The sequence below is a fragment of the Phycodurus eques genome, chromosome 11 (genome assembly GCF_024500275.1).
Source record: "Phycodurus eques isolate BA_2022a chromosome 11, UOR_Pequ_1.1, whole genome shotgun sequence".
Classification (NCBI taxonomy): domain Eukaryota; kingdom Metazoa; phylum Chordata; class Actinopteri; order Syngnathiformes; family Syngnathidae; genus Phycodurus; species Phycodurus eques.
In genome coordinates, this window is record NC_084535.1 from 3162843 (window position 1) to 3181702 (window position 18860).

Here is an 18860-nt window from a genome sequence, read left to right on the forward strand (position 1 = left end):
TTTTTTAAAAATTATTAACCTTTATTTAACTTTGTTATTTATTGAACTCAAGATTAAAAATCTCAAGTTAAATGTCAGTGCGAATGGTTGTTTGTTTATATGTGCCCTGCGATTGGCTGGCGACCAGTTCGGGGAGTACCCCGCCTCTCGCCCGAAGATAGCTGGGATAGCGGTACAGAAAATGGATGGATGGATGGATGGATGGAAGTTAAAGTGTTAGAGTGTCCTGGTCAAGAATTATTATTTTATTATTTAAATAAACTATTTGACATATTTTACATTTGACACATTTTAACATAATTAGCTGACCCATGTTTACGTACAAAATTGAATGTGGTCTTTGAGCTCCAAAGTTTGCCCTCCCATGTTGGAATGTAAAGGGTGATACATTTAATTGGAAAATAGATATTATTTACTGTATTTCTACGTCAAATGGAAAATGTAATTAAAAGCAACAAATCTGGGAATTGCACAGTACTACACATAGTAATATGCCAGGTATACAAGTATATCAAGAACCTACACTGTCCTATGTCCATTGAAAAGTATTTTTCTGCACTATCCCGAGTGATGTAAACACAATTTTCTCTGCAGAGACCTCCAGTTGGACGACTATGTGGATCTGTACTGGAGAGACTACCCCTCATTAATGAGTGGATTGACAGAGAGCTGCCTCATGGACCAGTGTAAGACTTCCGAATGCACTTTTGGGTGCAAAAAATGCCTCTTTTCACACTTCCTATATTTCGTCAGCTCTGATTGATCAGATGCAGCATCCTTCCTTCCTGCGGGCGGAGCCTCCCTGCATCTTCAGCTGGCTTAGTTGCTGCCTTCGAGGAGAGGAGGTCCCGCCTTTCCCCTACCTGCCCGGCATCTGCCACAGGGTCCGGCTGCTGGTTCTGGTACGTCTGCTCTCGTACACCCTAAAGTCATTAAACATGTCCAAAATCACAAAAACAAAACAAAACAAAAGCATAGTTGTTGGATAAGAGCGATGTCTTTTGTACATGGTTTGAGTGCGCAAGGGTAAAGAGTTCTCCGTGTGTGCATGTTGCATGAAGGGCAATTATGCCCTTTTATTTGTCGAGAAGTGCACATACTGTAATTTGCCAGTGCGCCGGATGGGTTCAACCTTTGATTCATCCAGCAAGGAACACAACCTTCCTTGTTATCTATGATGCAATTAGAAGTAGTCTCGCTTTTAAACATTTGTTTTGTGGTGACTAATTCATAAAGGGGGCAGTACAGTGACGTAAACACACGATTGAATGTTTTGGACAAAAAAATTGACACCCACTTGGATTGTTTTAGTGTACAATTACTGTCATTACTTTTCCTATGCCCTGTACATTATCCATCCATCCATCCATCCATTATCTGAGCCGCTTATCCCCACAAGAGCGCTGGAGCCTATCCCAGCTATCATCGGGCAGGAAGTGGGGTACACCCTGAACCGCTTGCCAGCCAATCACAGGGCACATAAACAAACAACCATTCGCACCCACATTCACACCTACGGGCAATTTTGAGTCTTCAGTCCACCTACCATGCATGTTTTTGGGATGTGGGAGGAAACCGAAGTGCCCGGAGAAAACCCACGCAGGCACGGGGAGAACATGCAAACGGCACACAGGTGGGGCCGGGGATTGAAACCCGGTCCTCAGAACTGTGAGGCACATGTTCTAACCAGTCGACCACCGTGCCGCCCCCTGTACATTAATTTCTCGGATTTATTATGTTTTTTTCTTTCTGTCTACTGTCAGAGTTACGCGCTGTACATCCGTGGTGACGACAATGCCACCACATCCAACGTGTCCAAGTACCTGGTGAAGCTCTCTGCAGGTCAGTGCGCATGCCATCAACCACCACGTGTGTGCATATCTTTTATCAATGCGTCACCTTTATTACCTGTCAAGCCCTGCACACTGCCTCAGGAAGCAAAAATAAAGGCGTGTGACACGGGATTAGCGGTCACATGGGTTTTCTTTGTCACTGATTTTTTTTATTCAAAATCAGTGACTAAAGATTGGACATTGACTTCCGTATATAGTGTAATAGCATCCCGGGCCTTTATTTTTGTGCGTGTTCACCCAAATGTTATCATCTCCCAAGGTGGGAACAATCGAGCATCGAACGTGCTGACGCATTTTCAATTTACGCCCTCCGAATGCAAACAATACACCAGAGGCGCGGTGGCACTAATTATTGAACTCGTTGACCTCTTTCTCTTTCTTTCGTCAGGCCAGAAGACCACTGAGCCACAGTACAGAAGGTAAATAAGCTCACAGTGCTCATTTGTCCATTACATTTAACAGAAATAGAAATAAGATTAATGCCACACTAGTGTTCTCAAGCACTAATACAAAAACAATTAACAAGTCATAGATTTAAGTCTCCTAATCCTCATAAATAAATCAATGATGATTAAAAAGTAGTACTGTGTAGAGCAACCTGGATGGGAAAAGTAGGTTTGTACTTAAGTTTAATTCATTGGGATGTTTCTTGTCATTTTCCAATCCAAAATGTTAGTAACAGCTCTCGATATGCCTTACAACCACAATAAGAAACATAGTAGTACTCAACAATTTGCAGTTTTTGTGCTCAGGCCAAAGCAATAAAAAGTATTTGGTGCCAATGTGCACTATGTCAAAGATTTTGGCTATTTGCAGCAGGTTTGGCCCCTATCCCCCGCATTCTAGGTTCTAATCCAAAAAATGAAATTTGAAGGGTTAAAAGAAAATACAAAGAAATTGATCTTTTACACTAATGACTAGATCTCATGTTAGTTAATAAATACTTGCAGTAAAAGAAGAAAAAAAATACATTATTTGATTATAAAAGTTGGAAGGGTGGTAAAATGGAACAAAGACGGTGGTTATTTCATTTGTGTATTTATTTTTGATTTATTACACTTAATGTATTCATCACGTTTTTTGTCTCGATTGCAGGCAAACGAGTGTGAATCAAGTCAAGTCTTGCAGTGAGACTCTCGCTGAGCAGCTCGTGGTCTGGCTCACCTCGCAAGGTAAACATCTTTCTGTGGCTTTTATCACACTTTCAATGAATATTTTTGTTTTTAGACAAATATTGTTGCCTTGCATTCTGTGCTTCAGGGTTCACCCTCAAGGACTTGGAGGCGGTGCCGTTCGGCGCGGCTCTGCCCATCCGAGACGCCGTCTACCACTGCCGGGAGCAGCCGTGCGCCGATTGGTCGGAGGAAGTTTGCCTGCTGATCGGCCGGCAGGACCGCACCAGACAAGCCCACAAGATGACACTGGCGAAGAACAAAGCTGTGAGTCTGAATATGTTTAAAAGTCATCACTACAGTGTAAATATTTCATATTGTACTGTTGTGTGTGTGTGTGTGTGTGTGTGTGTGTGTGTGTCCAGTCTGTGGGTTCCAGTTTGTCCTTAGATCCTCCCGTGACCACAGAGGCTGACGAGGAGGAGGATGGAATGTCGGACATCATCCAGGAGGTACACCTGGTCGTTGAGCATCCACCGCAAAGTATCACTCGATGACAAAAACCTGCAGTTCTGAGCGGTTGTTATCGCACACACTCAATAGGTCACAGGGCTGATCTGGAGTCAGGATCTGAGGATCCAGGAGGTCCGAAGGCTCCTGCAGAGCTCCAAGCCAGTCCGGGTCAGCGTCGTCCAGCTCCCAGAAGTCTCAGACCATGAGTACATCGAGGAGAAAGAGAACAAGTGAGTCCCCCTTTGCCCGTGTCCTTGAACGAATAAGTAAGATCTTTCACTTCATTCATTTTAATGCCTTCTTTATCACCTTGCGCCTTTTCCAGACTCCTTCAGCTGTGTCAAAGGACTATGTCCCTCCCAGTGGGAAGGGGCCTCTTCACTCTGTTCTCCTACCAGCCTGTACCCACGGAACTTTTGCCCATACCCAAACTCAACCTCACAGGTAATGAACTAACAGTGGTTCCCTAAGATACAGGGAATAATGAACAATATCCCAAAAGACTTTAAAATATGTTCAAACTTATATGGCTTACAGATGATTTGATTCCCCAAAAATGCACAGGAAGTTGATATTTGACCGTATTTAGAGTACTTATGTCTTTACTACTGCGTTAGCGTAGGCCAGCGCTAAATTAAGGCGTGGTACAACTTTGGGTGACGTCGCCGCCGTAGGAACAGAACTCCTTCGGAGCCAGGACCCTTGTAAACAAATGAATTTGTTTTAGCCATGAGACTGATTCAAAATACTGATTAATTCTGACATTGTGTTCGTAACGTTGCACGTTTGCATGTGGCCTAGGTCGTGCCCCGCCCAGGAACACCATGGTTGACCTGAACAGTGGCAACATTGACGTTCCCGCTAACATGACCAGTTGGCCCAGCTTCCACAACGGCGTGGCTGCCGGACTCAAGATTGCGCCCGCGTCACAGGTGAGACTCCACAACCGGGCTGTGACCTGTTCTCGTGGTTATGCGCAAATAAACGAAGTGGCCCGCCGCTCGTGTGTTCAGGTGGACTCGGCTTGGATCATTTACAACAAGAACAAGAACCAAGAGATGGCCAATGAGCACGCTGGCTTCCTCATGGCGCTGGGCCTCAACGGGCACCTCACTAAGCTGGGGACACTCAACATACACGACTACCTCAACAAGGTGCTCATGACTCTTTGTAAAGTTACATCCGGAAAGTATTGACAGCACTGGACTTTTTCCACATTTTGTTATGTTCGAGAATTATTTAAAACCAAAACTATAGCTTAAGAGCTCAACTTGAGCATGTCTCTGACAGGGCCATGAGATGACCAGCATCGGGCTCCTACTGGGCGTGGCTGCGGCCCGACTGGGCACCATGGACGTGTCGACCACACGCCTGCTCAGCATACACATCCCCGCCCTGCTACCTCCCACCTCCACTGAGCTGGACGTCCCACATAACATTCAGGTACGATTATCATGCATCAATAATATGCTGTTTTTTTTTAATGTGGATTTTCTACTGGAGCATGAATTTTACAGTGATGTGGTACAATATTGCCACAAATTTGGTTTATACTTTTGCCTAAACAGTGGTGGCTTGAGATACAAGTTTAATTCATTCTGTGACCATGCTTGTAACTCAAGTTACTTGTATCGCAGATCATCTTTCGCCATTGAAATGAACGGAAATGCCATTAATCCGTTTCAGCCTCCCAAAAACAAACAACATAACATTTTGTAATGTGTTTTTCTAATGAGAAAAAAAACCACTATAATATTGCATTTCATAAGAAAAAACAAAAAAAAAACAAAAAAAAAAAATCCATGAATGATGATTTGAGTTCAAATATCAGTTGCTTAAAGGGTTATAAGTGTGTTTCCCATTATGTATTAGCATCAAGCTAGAGGACTAAGTATGTGGTTCACTGTGGGTCACTCGTACCTAAAGGCACCACTGTATTTTAAAAGGACACAATTTTCACCTCTGTTTGCAGGTTGCGTCTGTAATTGGCATTGGGCTTGTGTACCAGGGAACAGGGCACAGACACATTGCTGAAGTTCTACAGTCAGAGATAGGTGAGTACAGTACCCATGCATTTATTGTCTTGCCACTTCATTAACACTAGCTACGTACAGTACGTGTTTCTGTATATGTATGTGTTCATTTCAGGGCGACCTCCTGGTCCGGAGATGGAATGCTGCACAGACAGGGAGTCCTATTCCCTGGCTGCAGGACTTGCGCTCGGCATGGTCTGCCTCGGGGTAAGTCACATTGGAAAAACACTATTTACTCTTAGGGCTGGTTGTTAATGAATTAAAGTGAATACAATCCCCAGATTGTTTTATTTTATTATTTTTTTCCCACAAAAATCTGAGTTACGATTTTTAATAGCTTTTCCCCTGTTTGCTAACACAAAACTCAAATAACAATCAAAACAAGTTTTGCTTCTCCGGAATTTGCTGTATTTCTTCTGGTACCAAACCGTACTCCCAGCATTAACTTTCAAAGCTACAAAAAAAAAAAAAAAATCATCTATGTTTTGTCCTTTTTTCAAAAGTTAAACAGTATGTAAACACAGTCCTTAATAAACATTTTTAAATGTCCAACAATAGATCTTTTATCCTTTTTCTTTCTTTTTTTTTTTTTTACTTCGGATATGCAGTACAAAAAACAAAGCAATGGAACATTTTACTTTACTAAATATCCAATACTGAAAACATTTTGTACTGCCAGTCTGAAAAGGAGTAGAACAAAATCCTAACCCTTCACCATTACCTCCATCAAGAAGTGCATTCCGATATACATAAATATACACACGCACACACATTCATACAATAATATATGCAGAATCAATCTCCACAGATATACCCCCCAAAATACCTACAGTATATACATAGACCAGATAGAAACACTTTTGCCTTTATAGGTGTATAGGTGAGACAAGGCGACCTCTCTAAAATATTTCTATCTTGGAACCACGTACCTTGGTTCAAGAGTTTTCAACATGTTGGTAGATCATTGCTTTTGCAAAGTATACATTATTTCCTGTCCTCCCCTGCAGCAAGGCAGCAACCTGATCGGGATGAGCGACCTGAATGTCCCGGAGCAGTTGTATCAGTACATGGTAGGGGGACACCGCAGGGCCCCGGTCGGAGCCAGCAGAGAGAGACACAAGTCTCCCAGTTACCAGATCAAGGTACATTGAACAGTTTACAACACTGACAATCTTTTGTGGTGCTTAAATAACTGTATCACTAGAACAAGAACAGCACTTCTGGATGTGTTAATGGTAGTTTGCATTCCGCTGAAGTGTATTAATGATTGTTTACAGGAGGGCGACACAATCAATGTGGATGTGACGTTTCCCGGGGCCACACTGGCTCTTGCCATGATCTACCTAAAGACCAACAACCGGTGAGAAAAGTGACCATTCTGATTGGGACTGCACACTGACTTCTGGGTGTTTTATTAAGAAGACACAGACAAATGGTCAAAACTGTTTAAAAGGGAGATACTATTACTACTGCTTAAGCGATATTCAGTTGCAGTCTGGCTGCACAGGGGTGAACATCTCCCGCTCTGGAGGGAGTCTCAGAGTCTTCAATAAAAAGTTTTCAATTGAAACATAGGAGAAGGGTTGGAAAACTTGGCATCTTGGCAACACTGAGTAGCTCCCGCTTTGTCGCAACACCATAGCTTTGCTCCCGGTTGCCAAAGTAACAAAAGCTTTACTCAGCATTTGCATATCTATGCATGCCTTTTTTGGTAAACTGTCATGCATACCAACTTTGTGTGCAGGCTTCCAAAGTGTTAATTCTTAATTAATTAATTAATTCTAGGGCTGCTGCTGCTGCTATTGAATTACATTTAGAATTGCTTTTTCTATCAATTATTCCATTGATTAATCAGATACAAATTTAATATGTTCGGTGGAGAGGGTGCAAGGGAAACAAGCGAAACAAGCGTATTAATACTTTGTGCTTGACCAGGTCCATAGCTGATTGGCTGAAGCCTCCAGACACTTGGTTCCTGCTGGATTTCATCAAGCCCGAGTTTCTTCTGCTCAGGGTTAGTGTGCCGTATGAGATCATTTTTGCAATTTTGTACCACCACAATAATAGTTAATTCTCTCCTTGCTCCCACAAGACCCTGGCCAGGTGTATCATCATGTGGGATGAAATCCTACCTAATAAAGAGTGGGTGAAAAGTAACGTACCTCAGGTGAGAAAACACACAAATAGAAAACATTTACCGGAATTTCTCATGTATAATGCACATTTTTTTCCCCAAAATAATCTTCAAAATTCCATAGTGTGTGTATTATTATTGTAGTAAAAATTTTCTTCACTGTGAAATTCGGTCTACGAGTAGAAAAGCCATAAATTAGTTTTAAATCTTGTTTTCAATTTTGGGGGTGCGCCTGATGCTCGAGTGTATTCTACAGGAGATATTGTGGTACATTGTTTGTTTTGATTCACTGTTAAATGTATGGGTTTTTTGTTGTTGTTCAGATTATGAGGGGGACTCATTTGGACTCACCAGAAAACATTAACATGGAAACATGGATGTGAGTTTCTGACTTTATACCGCTATCCCTGTCATTATATTCAGTCCCTGCCGTGAACTGAGAAAAAAACAAGCGTATATGATGCCTCCTCCCCCTAATTTAAAAAATCATAATTTTCTATATATGTTTTGGTTTAAACCAGAAATATGAAGCAAATTATAGTCTCAAAACAAATTTGATAATATTTCAAGCCCATTTTACAGCATGCTGTACACTCTTAAAAACAAATGGCTTAGATGTTTCGATCTCGACAAAAATGCACCTGAAGTGCGCATGTACTGTACATATACAGTGCATGCGTCAAAGACTCTCGAACTTCCACGAACATCAGTTGAGCTGTATCACTTCAACAACTCTTGACACAAGGTTTTGGCACCATCATGTAGCTTCTTATTCTTCTATTCTTTATTCTAATATTGAACCACAAATATTCAGGGAATTACTGTATACCTTATGGATTGTTCATTTTGTTCTCCACATTGACACGTGGTCTTTTTTCCTTCTCTCAGCCAAGTGCAGGACTACATCACGGCCGGAGCTTGTATGGCGCTGGGGCTGCGCTTTGCTGGTTCCGCCAACTCTGACGCCTTCGACTGTCTCTACGACTTTGCCAAGAGCTTCATGAAGGTCATGTCCTTCTACGGTACAGCCGCTGTGGTAAGTCTTTACATATGTAATGGACAGATTGTGTTTATGTCCACCAACGTCCGCTCTTGTTCCCGCAGGAGCCGGGCTGCTACAACATGCAGACGGCGCTGTCTATGATTTTGTTGTCCATGTCCATGGTAATGTCCGGCACGGGCAACTTGAAGGTGCTGCAGCTCTGCCGCTTCTTGCACTACCGCACTGGCGGCGAGATGAACTACGGCTTCCACATGGCTCATCACATGGCGCTCGGCATGCTCTTCCTGGGAGGGGGAAGGTGCGACGCCAACATGAGCACACACAAAATGCCATTACATTGTTCCCCCATTATTCGTGAGGTATATGGACAAAAGTGATCTCAAGTCACCAGCACTTTGGCAGATAGTGAACAATTCTTCAAAAAAAAAGAAAACTAGTTGCTTGTTGCCACTCCCAGTTGAAGTTTACTGTCAAGCTAAGCATAAGACAAAAAGATGTCCATGTTGTGTATTTAAAACAACCACATAGCTTTGCCGTACGAAGTTCTGCTAGCTTAATGCCAACAAACAATGCACAACGCCATAGATGGGCTAACGAATAGCATTGATCATGCGGCGTAACAACCCCGGTGACCTCACATTAAAATACATGCGTTAAAAGAAGATAAGCACAAAATTAAGAATTTAAAACTCGCTACCTTAACTGTGACTCTGGTGCTTCCGTTGAGTATTTTTTTCATTGTCCTTTTGGAATAAAAAAGACAAAGAAAGAAAGACTTAAGAGCCATTTTTGTTCCCTGAAATTTGTCATCTCATTCTTACTTTAAATTTTCAAATGAATCATAGTACCCTATTTGTTTCCGTTCTTCTGTAGAAGGAAGGCTAGATATCATTCACTTCACATATCTACCTCCTATGCTGACCAAAATTCACAGTGCACCTAAACGAGCACCATAGCCGCCATCGGCTAGACCTTTTGTGTCGAATCCTGCTCACGTTTAATGGAAAGCAGTTTAGCTGATGATTGCTCGGAGTGGTGTCGGAATGTCACGCATCGTTGTGGCGTCCGCAAGGGGACAGGTCGGGCTCAAGAGTGAATAAAAGTGTATCATTGTTGCACTTGACTCTTTTCATTCTGTCTGCTTTCATTGATTGTTGTATTAACTTTTGCTTTCTTATCCCTTAATCTCGTCACTCATTCCCTCCACCCCTTCCCCATTTGTTTTTTCACTGCTGCTTTTTTGCCTCCTCTTTACCTCTAACCTGTGACACCTGCCACTCATTTACAATGTAATTTTTATCCAACCAGAATGAATTCACATTCTGGTATTCTTTGTAAAAGAGTTGATAAAAATATTCCAACCATAGTCAGGGAAATAGCAATTTTCCATGGTTTTCTTGATAGTTACCAAAATCAATGGGAATACCATTAACATGAAGCATGTCGAATAGGACATTAGCTATTGTGGAATCAGCTGCATTTTTGTCATGTTCAGTGTATTCTTCAGATAATATACCTTCAGTCTTACCAGGCATTGAAATGAACAAGAAATTGAAGAAACAAAGGTGGTCTAATATTTTTTTCCCATGGCTGTACGTAACACGGAAAGGCCATTTTCATGATGTGTAGCACAAGGAGATCCCATCCATTGTGAGTGAGAGTTAAAACCCACAAGGCCACTATTTAATAGCAACAAGGCTCCAACTGACTGTTAATAAAAACGCCACTCACACAAGTCACCTCACGTGTGCAAGTGGCGTTTATTGCCTGATCCATTGTCCCCCCCCCGTCCCCGTCTCTTCTTTTACTAATAATAACGGCTCCTTTATTCGAAGTACACACTTAAAACAGCGGGAGCTATTATGTTGGAGAGGCTGGATGGTGGCAAGAGCTATTATCAAAACACAGTGAGAGAGCAATGCTCCTACTCAAAATGGGAGGTGTACACTTTCACGGTGCCTTTTTTGTTTTTGTTTTGCATGTCTCACATTTTTGGCAAGCAGTGATGGTTCAATAATAATAATAATAATGTTTTTTTGTTTTTTTTTCAGGTTCAGCTTGAGCACCTCCAACTCAGCCATTGCCGCTCTGTTGTGTGCCCTCTACCCTCACTTCCCTTCACACAGCACTGACAACCGGTGAGATGAATACATCAATCATTTAAACAACAACTGCACCAAGGCTATTTTTTCACCTGTAATATTGCTCAGCGACTCAGGGGGTGCTATAGCCAGTGTTCCAAAAAGTTTGAAATATGAATACAATGCACATAGTCGCAGTTCGGCGCCCCGCAGATTCACGTATTCGCAAACAACCCCAAAACTGCTCATTGGCCACCTATTCACGGTTTTTGTGGGTTTAAAAATTATTTTATTGTTTTCAATGCAATTATATATATATTTTCGCTATTCATGGTCCAGCCTGGTGCCTACCCCCTGCGAATATCGGGGGTCTACTGTATAGGTGTTACTACATGTCCTACCTAGGCACGGATATGGATTTTAAAAACAATTTCACAAGGCCTCAGAAATATTCAAGAAGATGTTTTTGCCTTCCTCTTTTTTTTTTTGTCACGTCTATATCCTTGCAGCTACCACCTGCAGGCCCTGCGACACCTCACCGTGTTGGCCGCCGAGACCCGCCTGCTGGTGCCGGTGGACGTGGACTCCCTCAAGCCCTGCTACGCCCTCCTGGAGGTCACCTACAAGGTAACAGGGAGCACCGTTGAAGTCTTTGAGTCAATTCTACCACGTCATTGTACCTACTTCCTCTTTGTGGTTGCGCGTCCGTGGCGACACTTCCTCAAAGGTGAGCAAGTAACATGCAACATGCGCTGATTTCACTTCATCCACTAAACTGCCACTAAATTTGCCATCTATCAGTTGACATTGAAAAAATGGCTCACTGTTTGAAATGTAAGTGTTTTGTTGCTACGGCAGCTTTTTGTTTGTCCAGTTGCGGTGCGTTAAAACCGCTATGCTTGCATTGTTCGGCTTGCGTTTCCCTTTTCACTCGGGTCCTATTTCTTCTCATGCACAAAGTAATCGGGTTACTAACATACAGTAGGTTCTTTTTAGTGCATGTAGAGCTTTCAAACTTGAACTAACCAATGTTTCAGGATCAGTCGTAGCATTTTTGCTGATGTTTAATATAGACACACATCTGACATAAAAAAAGTGCCTTCATAAAGATAATGCTCACTTTTAATTAACACTGTTGCATATTCACATCAACAACACATGCTTTGTGTAATTGTAGTTTACAATGTTGTACACTTACACTGCATTATTCAAAGTATTTTGGTTACATGCTGAAACACTGATCTTTTCGGTCTCGTTGCAGAAAACCGAGTGGTACGACGAGACCACGGTGGAGCTAATGGCACCCACAATGCTGCCTGAGCTGCACCTCCTCAAGCGGGTAAAAAAAAATAATCAAAATTAATCATGACCACAGCGTCTCTGGACTAATGTGTTGATAGTTTAAGATTGCTCCCTTATGTTTCCCTCCTGCCAGGTTCGAGTGAAGGGTCCTCGTTATTGGGAGCTTTCTATTGACCTGATCAAAGAAGTGCAGCACCTCAAGTGAGAAACGATGCTTTCCTCAAGGGGCGCACTGATCTTGTTTGCTTATTTGGTGGGCACATTTTAAACAACGGTTTGTCTCTGCCGCCACTCAGGTCCATCCTCTCCAGGGACGGCGTGCTGTACGTGAAACTCCGAGCCGGACAGTTGCCCTACAAGGACGACCCTCAGGGATGGAAGAGCCTGCTGGCCTCCGCTGTCAACCAGCGCAGCTCTGGAGTCAGAGCCTTCAAGGTAACTCCTTCCGACTATTGAGAAAAATACAAATTTTTTTGCTTTTTTGTTGAGATGTCAGGCACAGTTACAAGCCCTGGAATTTGCAAATACAAAACATTTTACCAGGATACACATGCTTTTATACAGTTTGACGAGCCAAATGTAATCACAATTTCATCCAGATGTCTGTAATTTTGATCATTTTTATCATTTTATCACCTTTTATCATGAATTCTTCTCTGCTATTTGAACATGTATTGACAGTTCGAGGCTGTCATGTTAACCCATCGTAATGTAATCCATGTTCGGGACTTTTGGCAGCAATTTTACCCTCTGTGTTGGCCGTTTATGCACGCTTTGCTCCTTTTATTTGTAACCATTTTAGATGTGTTATTGCAAATGTAATGAAATGTCCCAACAGTGTGTTTTTTTTTTTTTGTTAGATTTTTTTCATTTCCAACTTTATATACACAATACTGTTTACATACATTTTTTACCTTTTCCGTTTGGCTCTATCGCGGCCATTTTTGGCCAATTGGAAAGTATTTAAACTACATTTTAAATTCTGTTATTTACTGGATGAGTTTCATTCTAGACTCAAAACTTGAAACTTTTAGTTTTACCAGAATACATAAGTTATACATTTTTGAACATTTGAAATGTCACTAATTGCCTGGCATGTGTGTGTAGCTGGAGGCCATCTCCACCTTCACCTCCGAGCCCGCCCTGCTCTCCTTCGCCGAGTTCTTCTGCAAGACGTCGGACGGAATGAAGCACGTGAGTAGACGCGGTTTGCCACAAGCAGGTGCTCGGAAGGTAGTTGTGCGCGCACGAACGCCATCCTCATGGTGGTGCTAGAGATAAACTGCTCTGGTTAATGTTCATTGAGCTTCACGAGAACATATGTGGCACCCAAATGTGTGGAAATATTTTTTGGGACAGTAAAAATGATGCAGAGCGGTGGTAGTGGAGGAACCAGGAAACACATTTTTTAAATACAATTGGAGAGAGGATATTCTTAGAAACTGCATGACTCTAATAGGAACTTGTCTCAGTTCATGATGTACACTTTCTACAGTGAGCATTTGAGTTGGGTTGCCCTTCCTTCCTTAAAGATCACTGTTCCCATCTTGCAGGAGAAAGTGTCGTTTTGTAGTGTAACATTGTTTGATTAAATTTACGCTATCCTGAACCCATCAATTCAAGCCACTCATTGACCCACATCTGTCGTGAATCCCCGATATTCATGGCGGATAGGCACAGGGCCCAACCGCGAATTTCCTTGAATAATTGACACGCCTCTAAAAGTGATTTTAATTGCCTATAGTAATTGTTTAAAACATAAATATACCTCAAACTATGATATTGGGCTGCACAATATGATTTTGATTTCTCCTGTAAATCACTATGTAAATGTTAAAATCAACCCATTGATGCATAAAATGACACCAGTATCCTTGCAGAGGGAGGAGACGGTAGCGTTGTTCTCGGCCATGTTGTACGAGTGTGTGACGCGGGAATGTCCGGAGATGCTGCCCACGTACGTCGCTATCGAGCAGGTAATCGCATCGACGGGCCCGTTTGTCCGACATGGCTCGCATCACGTCTCTAACGGGGTCTCTTCGCCTTAGGGGGTCGGTGCTCTGTGTCGCGGCGAACTGCAGCACAGCTTCGCCTTGTGGCAGATGCGTCTGGTGGTGGAGCTGTGGGACAGCCGGGTGCTGCGGCGTCCCGCCAACTGCCGCGACGCCTTGCTCTCCTCGGAGTTCTTACCCGTCATGAAGAACAAGGTGGACGTGGCGCTGGACCAATGGCTCAAAGGTAAAAGCTCAAGTAGGGTAATAAATGTCTGGTGTTACCTTTGCTCTCAAATGTCGGATTTTAATGAATACAAAAATATTTTCCCCTTCGTTTAGAGAAAAACTAAATGACATTGACTAAACCTAACCCTCATCAAAACAAGTTCTACTTTTTTTTTTCTACTTCTGGGATATGCTTTATTTGTGCTGATGCCAAAAAAAGCCTTGAAACCGTTTTATTTCCTGTTGTTTTTTTCCTAGCATTAACTTTAACTTCCACTGAACTTTCTATTAGACAGGTCTTTAGCCTTACGAAATGAAACTCCTTTCCCCTTCAACATTGTTTCTTGGCACCAAGATGCCTTAAGATGGTGCCAAATCAATACTTGCGTATTAGAATGGGCTACGGATTGAGCACAGAAACAGCAAATATAATTTTCAGCGAATAACGAAGTATAGTTTCCCAAAGAAACGCCACACATTTGATTTTGTGTATAGTAAATCATGAATATGATCGGGAACATTGTATTAAAAACAGGTTTTGCTTGCTGGGATAAACCCTGGGGGTTTTGTACAAGATTTCTCACTGGTGGCAAATATTGCAAATCAGTAGGATTCTTGAAAGCGCGAAGAAAGTATTATGTGCATTTGTTCCTCCAGACAACAGCTCAGCGTTGAGGGCTTACGTTCGCGGCGAGGTCCCCTTGGATGGTGCCGGTTCTCCCATGTTGGCCTGCTTCCTGGTCTATCGCTCTGTCCCCTGCCTCAGGAACAAACTTGCGCAGCTTCAAGGTAGGAAATGATTGAAGGATACTATGGGTCGTTGCCAAGTCGGAGACACTCTGTTTTGGGGCGGTACGATGTCAATTTCCTGAATTGCCACGTAACGTTGGCTCACAGATGCATTATCAGAACAAGGCAGATAAAAGATGCCAAAGCAAGCCCTGCAAATGAAAAACTGGGAGTAATTCTCTCCACCTAAAAATGTTTACAATTGTTTATGTTAACAGTTGAGACTGTAAATATACCACAAACTATGATGATCTCAAAACACTTGGATACATTACTTCTTACATTACCCTGAAACATTACATGGCTCGCAGATTATTTGATTTTGTAAAAAAAAATACACCGCAAGAGTTTTCCGTAACTTTCACTAACAACTGTTGCATCCTCTCCTATCCAAGGGTGCACTTCGCTCAGGGACTTGTTGACCAGCAGCGGCCGGTTGGGAATCCCGCTCAGAGACCTGCTGAGGCTCGCTCCGGTCCTGCTGGAGGCCGCAACCAGGCCGCAGACGCTGCCTGGCTTCCCGATGCTCGCACGGTGAACCTTGCGTTCTTTCATAGCCTTATACGACCTTCGAACAACAGACAGACAAGGTGGCCTTTCTGCATGTGTTACAGGTAATCTGGAAGGAAATCTGTTTGGGAATACAGACTTAGTTTCTTCCCATTTGTAAATACAATGTTTCTATGTAGTTCTTTGTAAAGTTGAAGGTTGCTGGCCGGTTTGTCGACTCGCCCAAAGACAAAAGTCGTCTGTGTCGAAGATAAAGAGCCTGCACGCAGTTTATTTTTGTATTTGCTCCTGGTCAGGTTCACTGAATGCTGGGAGCACACCGGTGTGTATTGTCACTAAAATACACTACTCACAAAAAGTTACATGATATTGGGCTTTAAAATGAAATTTCAGGTTGAACCTAAATGCACGATAACTTTTACAGGTGAACTTAATTCAACTGCTCAAATTTTGAATTGCTCATGTCCAACTGTTGATTGTTTCAGTCCCGTAAAGGTTTTGGTGTATTTTAGGTTCATCCTAAAATTTCACCCAAAAGCCTAATATTCCTAACTTTTGGTGAGTTGTTTATGTTTGTGTGTGGTTGGCAATGTTCCATAAAAGTCATTCAAAACTGAGTCCGTAATTAAAAACAGGCGGTTGCTTGGTTCCGGGTGTTTCCCCCCCGCCCCTCACATGACAGGACTCGCAGTGTTCGCTTGCAAAATTAGTGACTCAACCAAGTTTGACTTCTTATGTGTCTGATGTGATGAATTAAAAAAAAAAGATATGCCTAATAAAAAAATCCTTTAGTAGCAACGCATTTGTTGAGTTTTGGTATCACGCATTTGCATTTAGGCACTTACAAAAACACTCGTGTGTGTTTGTGTATGAACTCCCTCTGGGCTTTAAGGCCCATGAACTTTAAATTCTCATTTGAATAAAAACAGATTTAAAAAAGCAAAACTCCTGTTGGAAGCAAATTGTCAAATTATGATGTAATAACTTACTAATTAATATCATTTGAAGGTATTAGTTATGTTAGTGTTCCTTTTACTGTACATTATAATGCTCCGTTACTTTTATCATCCAAACAACTTTGTTTTATGACAGAATATTTAACTTCTAATACATGAGTAGCCTTTAAAACCTGCCAAATCAGTAGATTACGCGTGATAAAAAAAGCAACCCAAAACAGTACTAATAAGCCTACTTTTTAAAAACTTTTTCCTCACCCAACGCCATGAAAACCTCAATAAAAATGTAAGTTCACGTGCAGTGTTATCGTTGATCCTTTGTACAATGACTGACAAATGGACTGCCCAATGACTGCAGGAACAGAGCCTGAAAAGCAAGCCAGCCAATGACTTCACAGCCATGTGTGTGTTTTTGCATGATAGTATTTCAGCTAGGGGTCGGCTGTCACCTGACAGTGGCTCTGGATGTTTGCCCAGCCTAGCTCCCAAATCACGGACAAAGAAGCTCAGTATTATCATGTAAATTAGCCCCAGTGTTACTTAAGAAGTGGAGCAGAAGTTAAGAACGGCTCCCTCAGATGCATTTCAGATAATGAAAGATTCATTTGATTGTTAAATTTCACAATTGATGTTTGGGCAGGCATTCTAGGGTCCCAACTATTTGTATAAAAAAAAAAAAAAAAAAAAAATCATCACCACCAGCTGACATTTTTATCAGAACGTTTGCAGTCTTTTAAGTGGCTCTTTCTTTAGTCTGGAGATCAGAACTTTTTATTTTTTTTTATTTTTTTATTTATTATTATTATTTTTTTTAAAAGTTCAACTTTTTATGTTTCTTCCGAAGGCGTGTACATTCCAGCAGTGGTTGTAGCACTCGAAAGTGGTGGAGAAGCAGCATTTACGCCTAACAATGTCTTATAATCTCCAGTTTTCCAGCAGCTGTGAGAACATTCCTCAGCAAGTGATAAACACGCAAACAAACAAGCAAGTGGCCCACCCAGTCTCCTCTCACGCTCCCTTCCAACTATGTTCATGTAACTGCGCTCCATTAATGCGCTCTATGTTGCGTCTGACTGCGCTATCGCGGTAAAACTTGCGAGATAGCCAGGCCTTCAGTGGCCTGCTGTGCGTTCAGCTCGCTGATAGCGAGTGTCTTCCGTTTCCTGGAAGTCATTTCATCTCGTCTTTAAATGCTCACGAGGGTCCGAACTGCGAGTGTCTTCCGGATCATCAAAGATGTTCAGGTTTGAAAGTGTCTCCGGTTTTGCTTCCTGAAAATCCCTTCTCAAGACTTTGAAGTAAATTATTAACATTCCACACCCACATTGTGGAGTCCTCATGCCAAGACCACGAGACGAAATACTGTAACATCCTGCAGACGTTTTTTTGCCCATCCCATCCCTTTTCTACACTCATATTTATCTGCTGTATAACAAAGACAACACACGCTTGCTCATTTAGTACATTTTAAAGCCTTGTGCCATCCATTTATGTCCTCCTATTTTATGACTTCCTTTTTAAAGTAATCATAGGCTAAGTCTTATCGCATGCACTTCATTATCTCAGGACTTTTCATGTAATAAAATACAGAGAACTATAAAAATGTACATCACATGCAGTATGGCAGCACGGTTACCTCCTGTTTAGCATTTGGGTGTGCGTTGTTTTTTTTACGGGTTCTCAGACTTCTTCACATATCCCGAAAACGCACGTTAGGTACATTGAAGACTTAAATTGTCCATATGTGTGAATGGTTGTTTGTTTATATGTACCCTGCAATTGACCACGTCCCATGGCCAAAGTCAGCTTTGTGATAGACAATAGTCAACTTACCTGCAACTCTTAAAAGAACAAGCACGATAGAAAATGGATGGATATGCAGTATGCTAAATCTAGTCAAATAAGTGGGTCAAAGTAGTAAGCCCTGAGGAACCCCATCAGTTTGGCTCAGGCTTTTTTCATCAACACAGTGTTGCCGTAATATAAATGTAAAAATGTGTTTATTATTGTGCATATAAACCCTGCATTTCATCCTGCCGAGAGCCGTTTTTAGCATTTTGACACTCTCCTGTAGCTAAATAATAATAATAATAATGCCACCGCAGAAGGGTACTGATGATGGGAAATGGGAAATGATGATAACCATGGAACCAGACGTTGAACTGTGATATGCGATAAATGAACAAATCTCTGACAGTATCAGGCAAAAAAAAAAAAAAAAAAAAAGACGACAATGAAACCCATATTCGCGGTTCGGCATTCACAAATTTGCCTGTTGCCTGCGATTTTCGGTGGGAAACTTATCCTCTGTTCTTCGCTGAAAAACTCACCTGTTTTCGCCATGTCTAATATACA

At 42.0% G+C, this 18860-nt stretch overlaps 1 protein-coding gene across 1 annotated transcript in view; it reads left to right on the forward strand.

Annotated features, from left to right (window-relative positions):
• The window catches only part of anapc1 (anaphase promoting complex subunit 1), a 34304-nt gene extending 18591 nt beyond the window's left edge, over positions 1 to 15713 (forward strand). Inside the window, 32 exon segments of the mRNA XM_061689657.1 lie at positions 595 to 686; positions 754 to 902; positions 1764 to 1842; positions 2242 to 2272; positions 2949 to 3025; positions 3114 to 3292; positions 3391 to 3477; positions 3569 to 3708; positions 3804 to 3922; positions 4280 to 4410; positions 4492 to 4632; positions 4769 to 4921; positions 5451 to 5532; positions 5627 to 5718; positions 6519 to 6653; positions 6789 to 6871; positions 7447 to 7525; positions 7604 to 7678; positions 7969 to 8024; positions 8534 to 8681; positions 8750 to 8946; positions 10700 to 10786; positions 11239 to 11356; positions 11991 to 12068; positions 12165 to 12232; positions 12328 to 12466; positions 13139 to 13225; positions 13912 to 14007; positions 14080 to 14269; positions 14908 to 15039; positions 15435 to 15573; positions 15654 to 15713. Coding sequence (XP_061545641.1) covers positions 595 to 686; positions 754 to 902; positions 1764 to 1842; positions 2242 to 2272; positions 2949 to 3025; positions 3114 to 3292; positions 3391 to 3477; positions 3569 to 3708; positions 3804 to 3922; positions 4280 to 4410; positions 4492 to 4632; positions 4769 to 4921; positions 5451 to 5532; positions 5627 to 5718; positions 6519 to 6653; positions 6789 to 6871; positions 7447 to 7525; positions 7604 to 7678; positions 7969 to 8024; positions 8534 to 8681; positions 8750 to 8946; positions 10700 to 10786; positions 11239 to 11356; positions 11991 to 12068; positions 12165 to 12232; positions 12328 to 12466; positions 13139 to 13225; positions 13912 to 14007; positions 14080 to 14269; positions 14908 to 15039; positions 15435 to 15573; positions 15654 to 15657 — 3463 coding nt within the window. The 3' untranslated portion in view covers positions 15658 to 15713.
• Positions 15714 to 18860: the final 3147 nt, after the last annotated feature.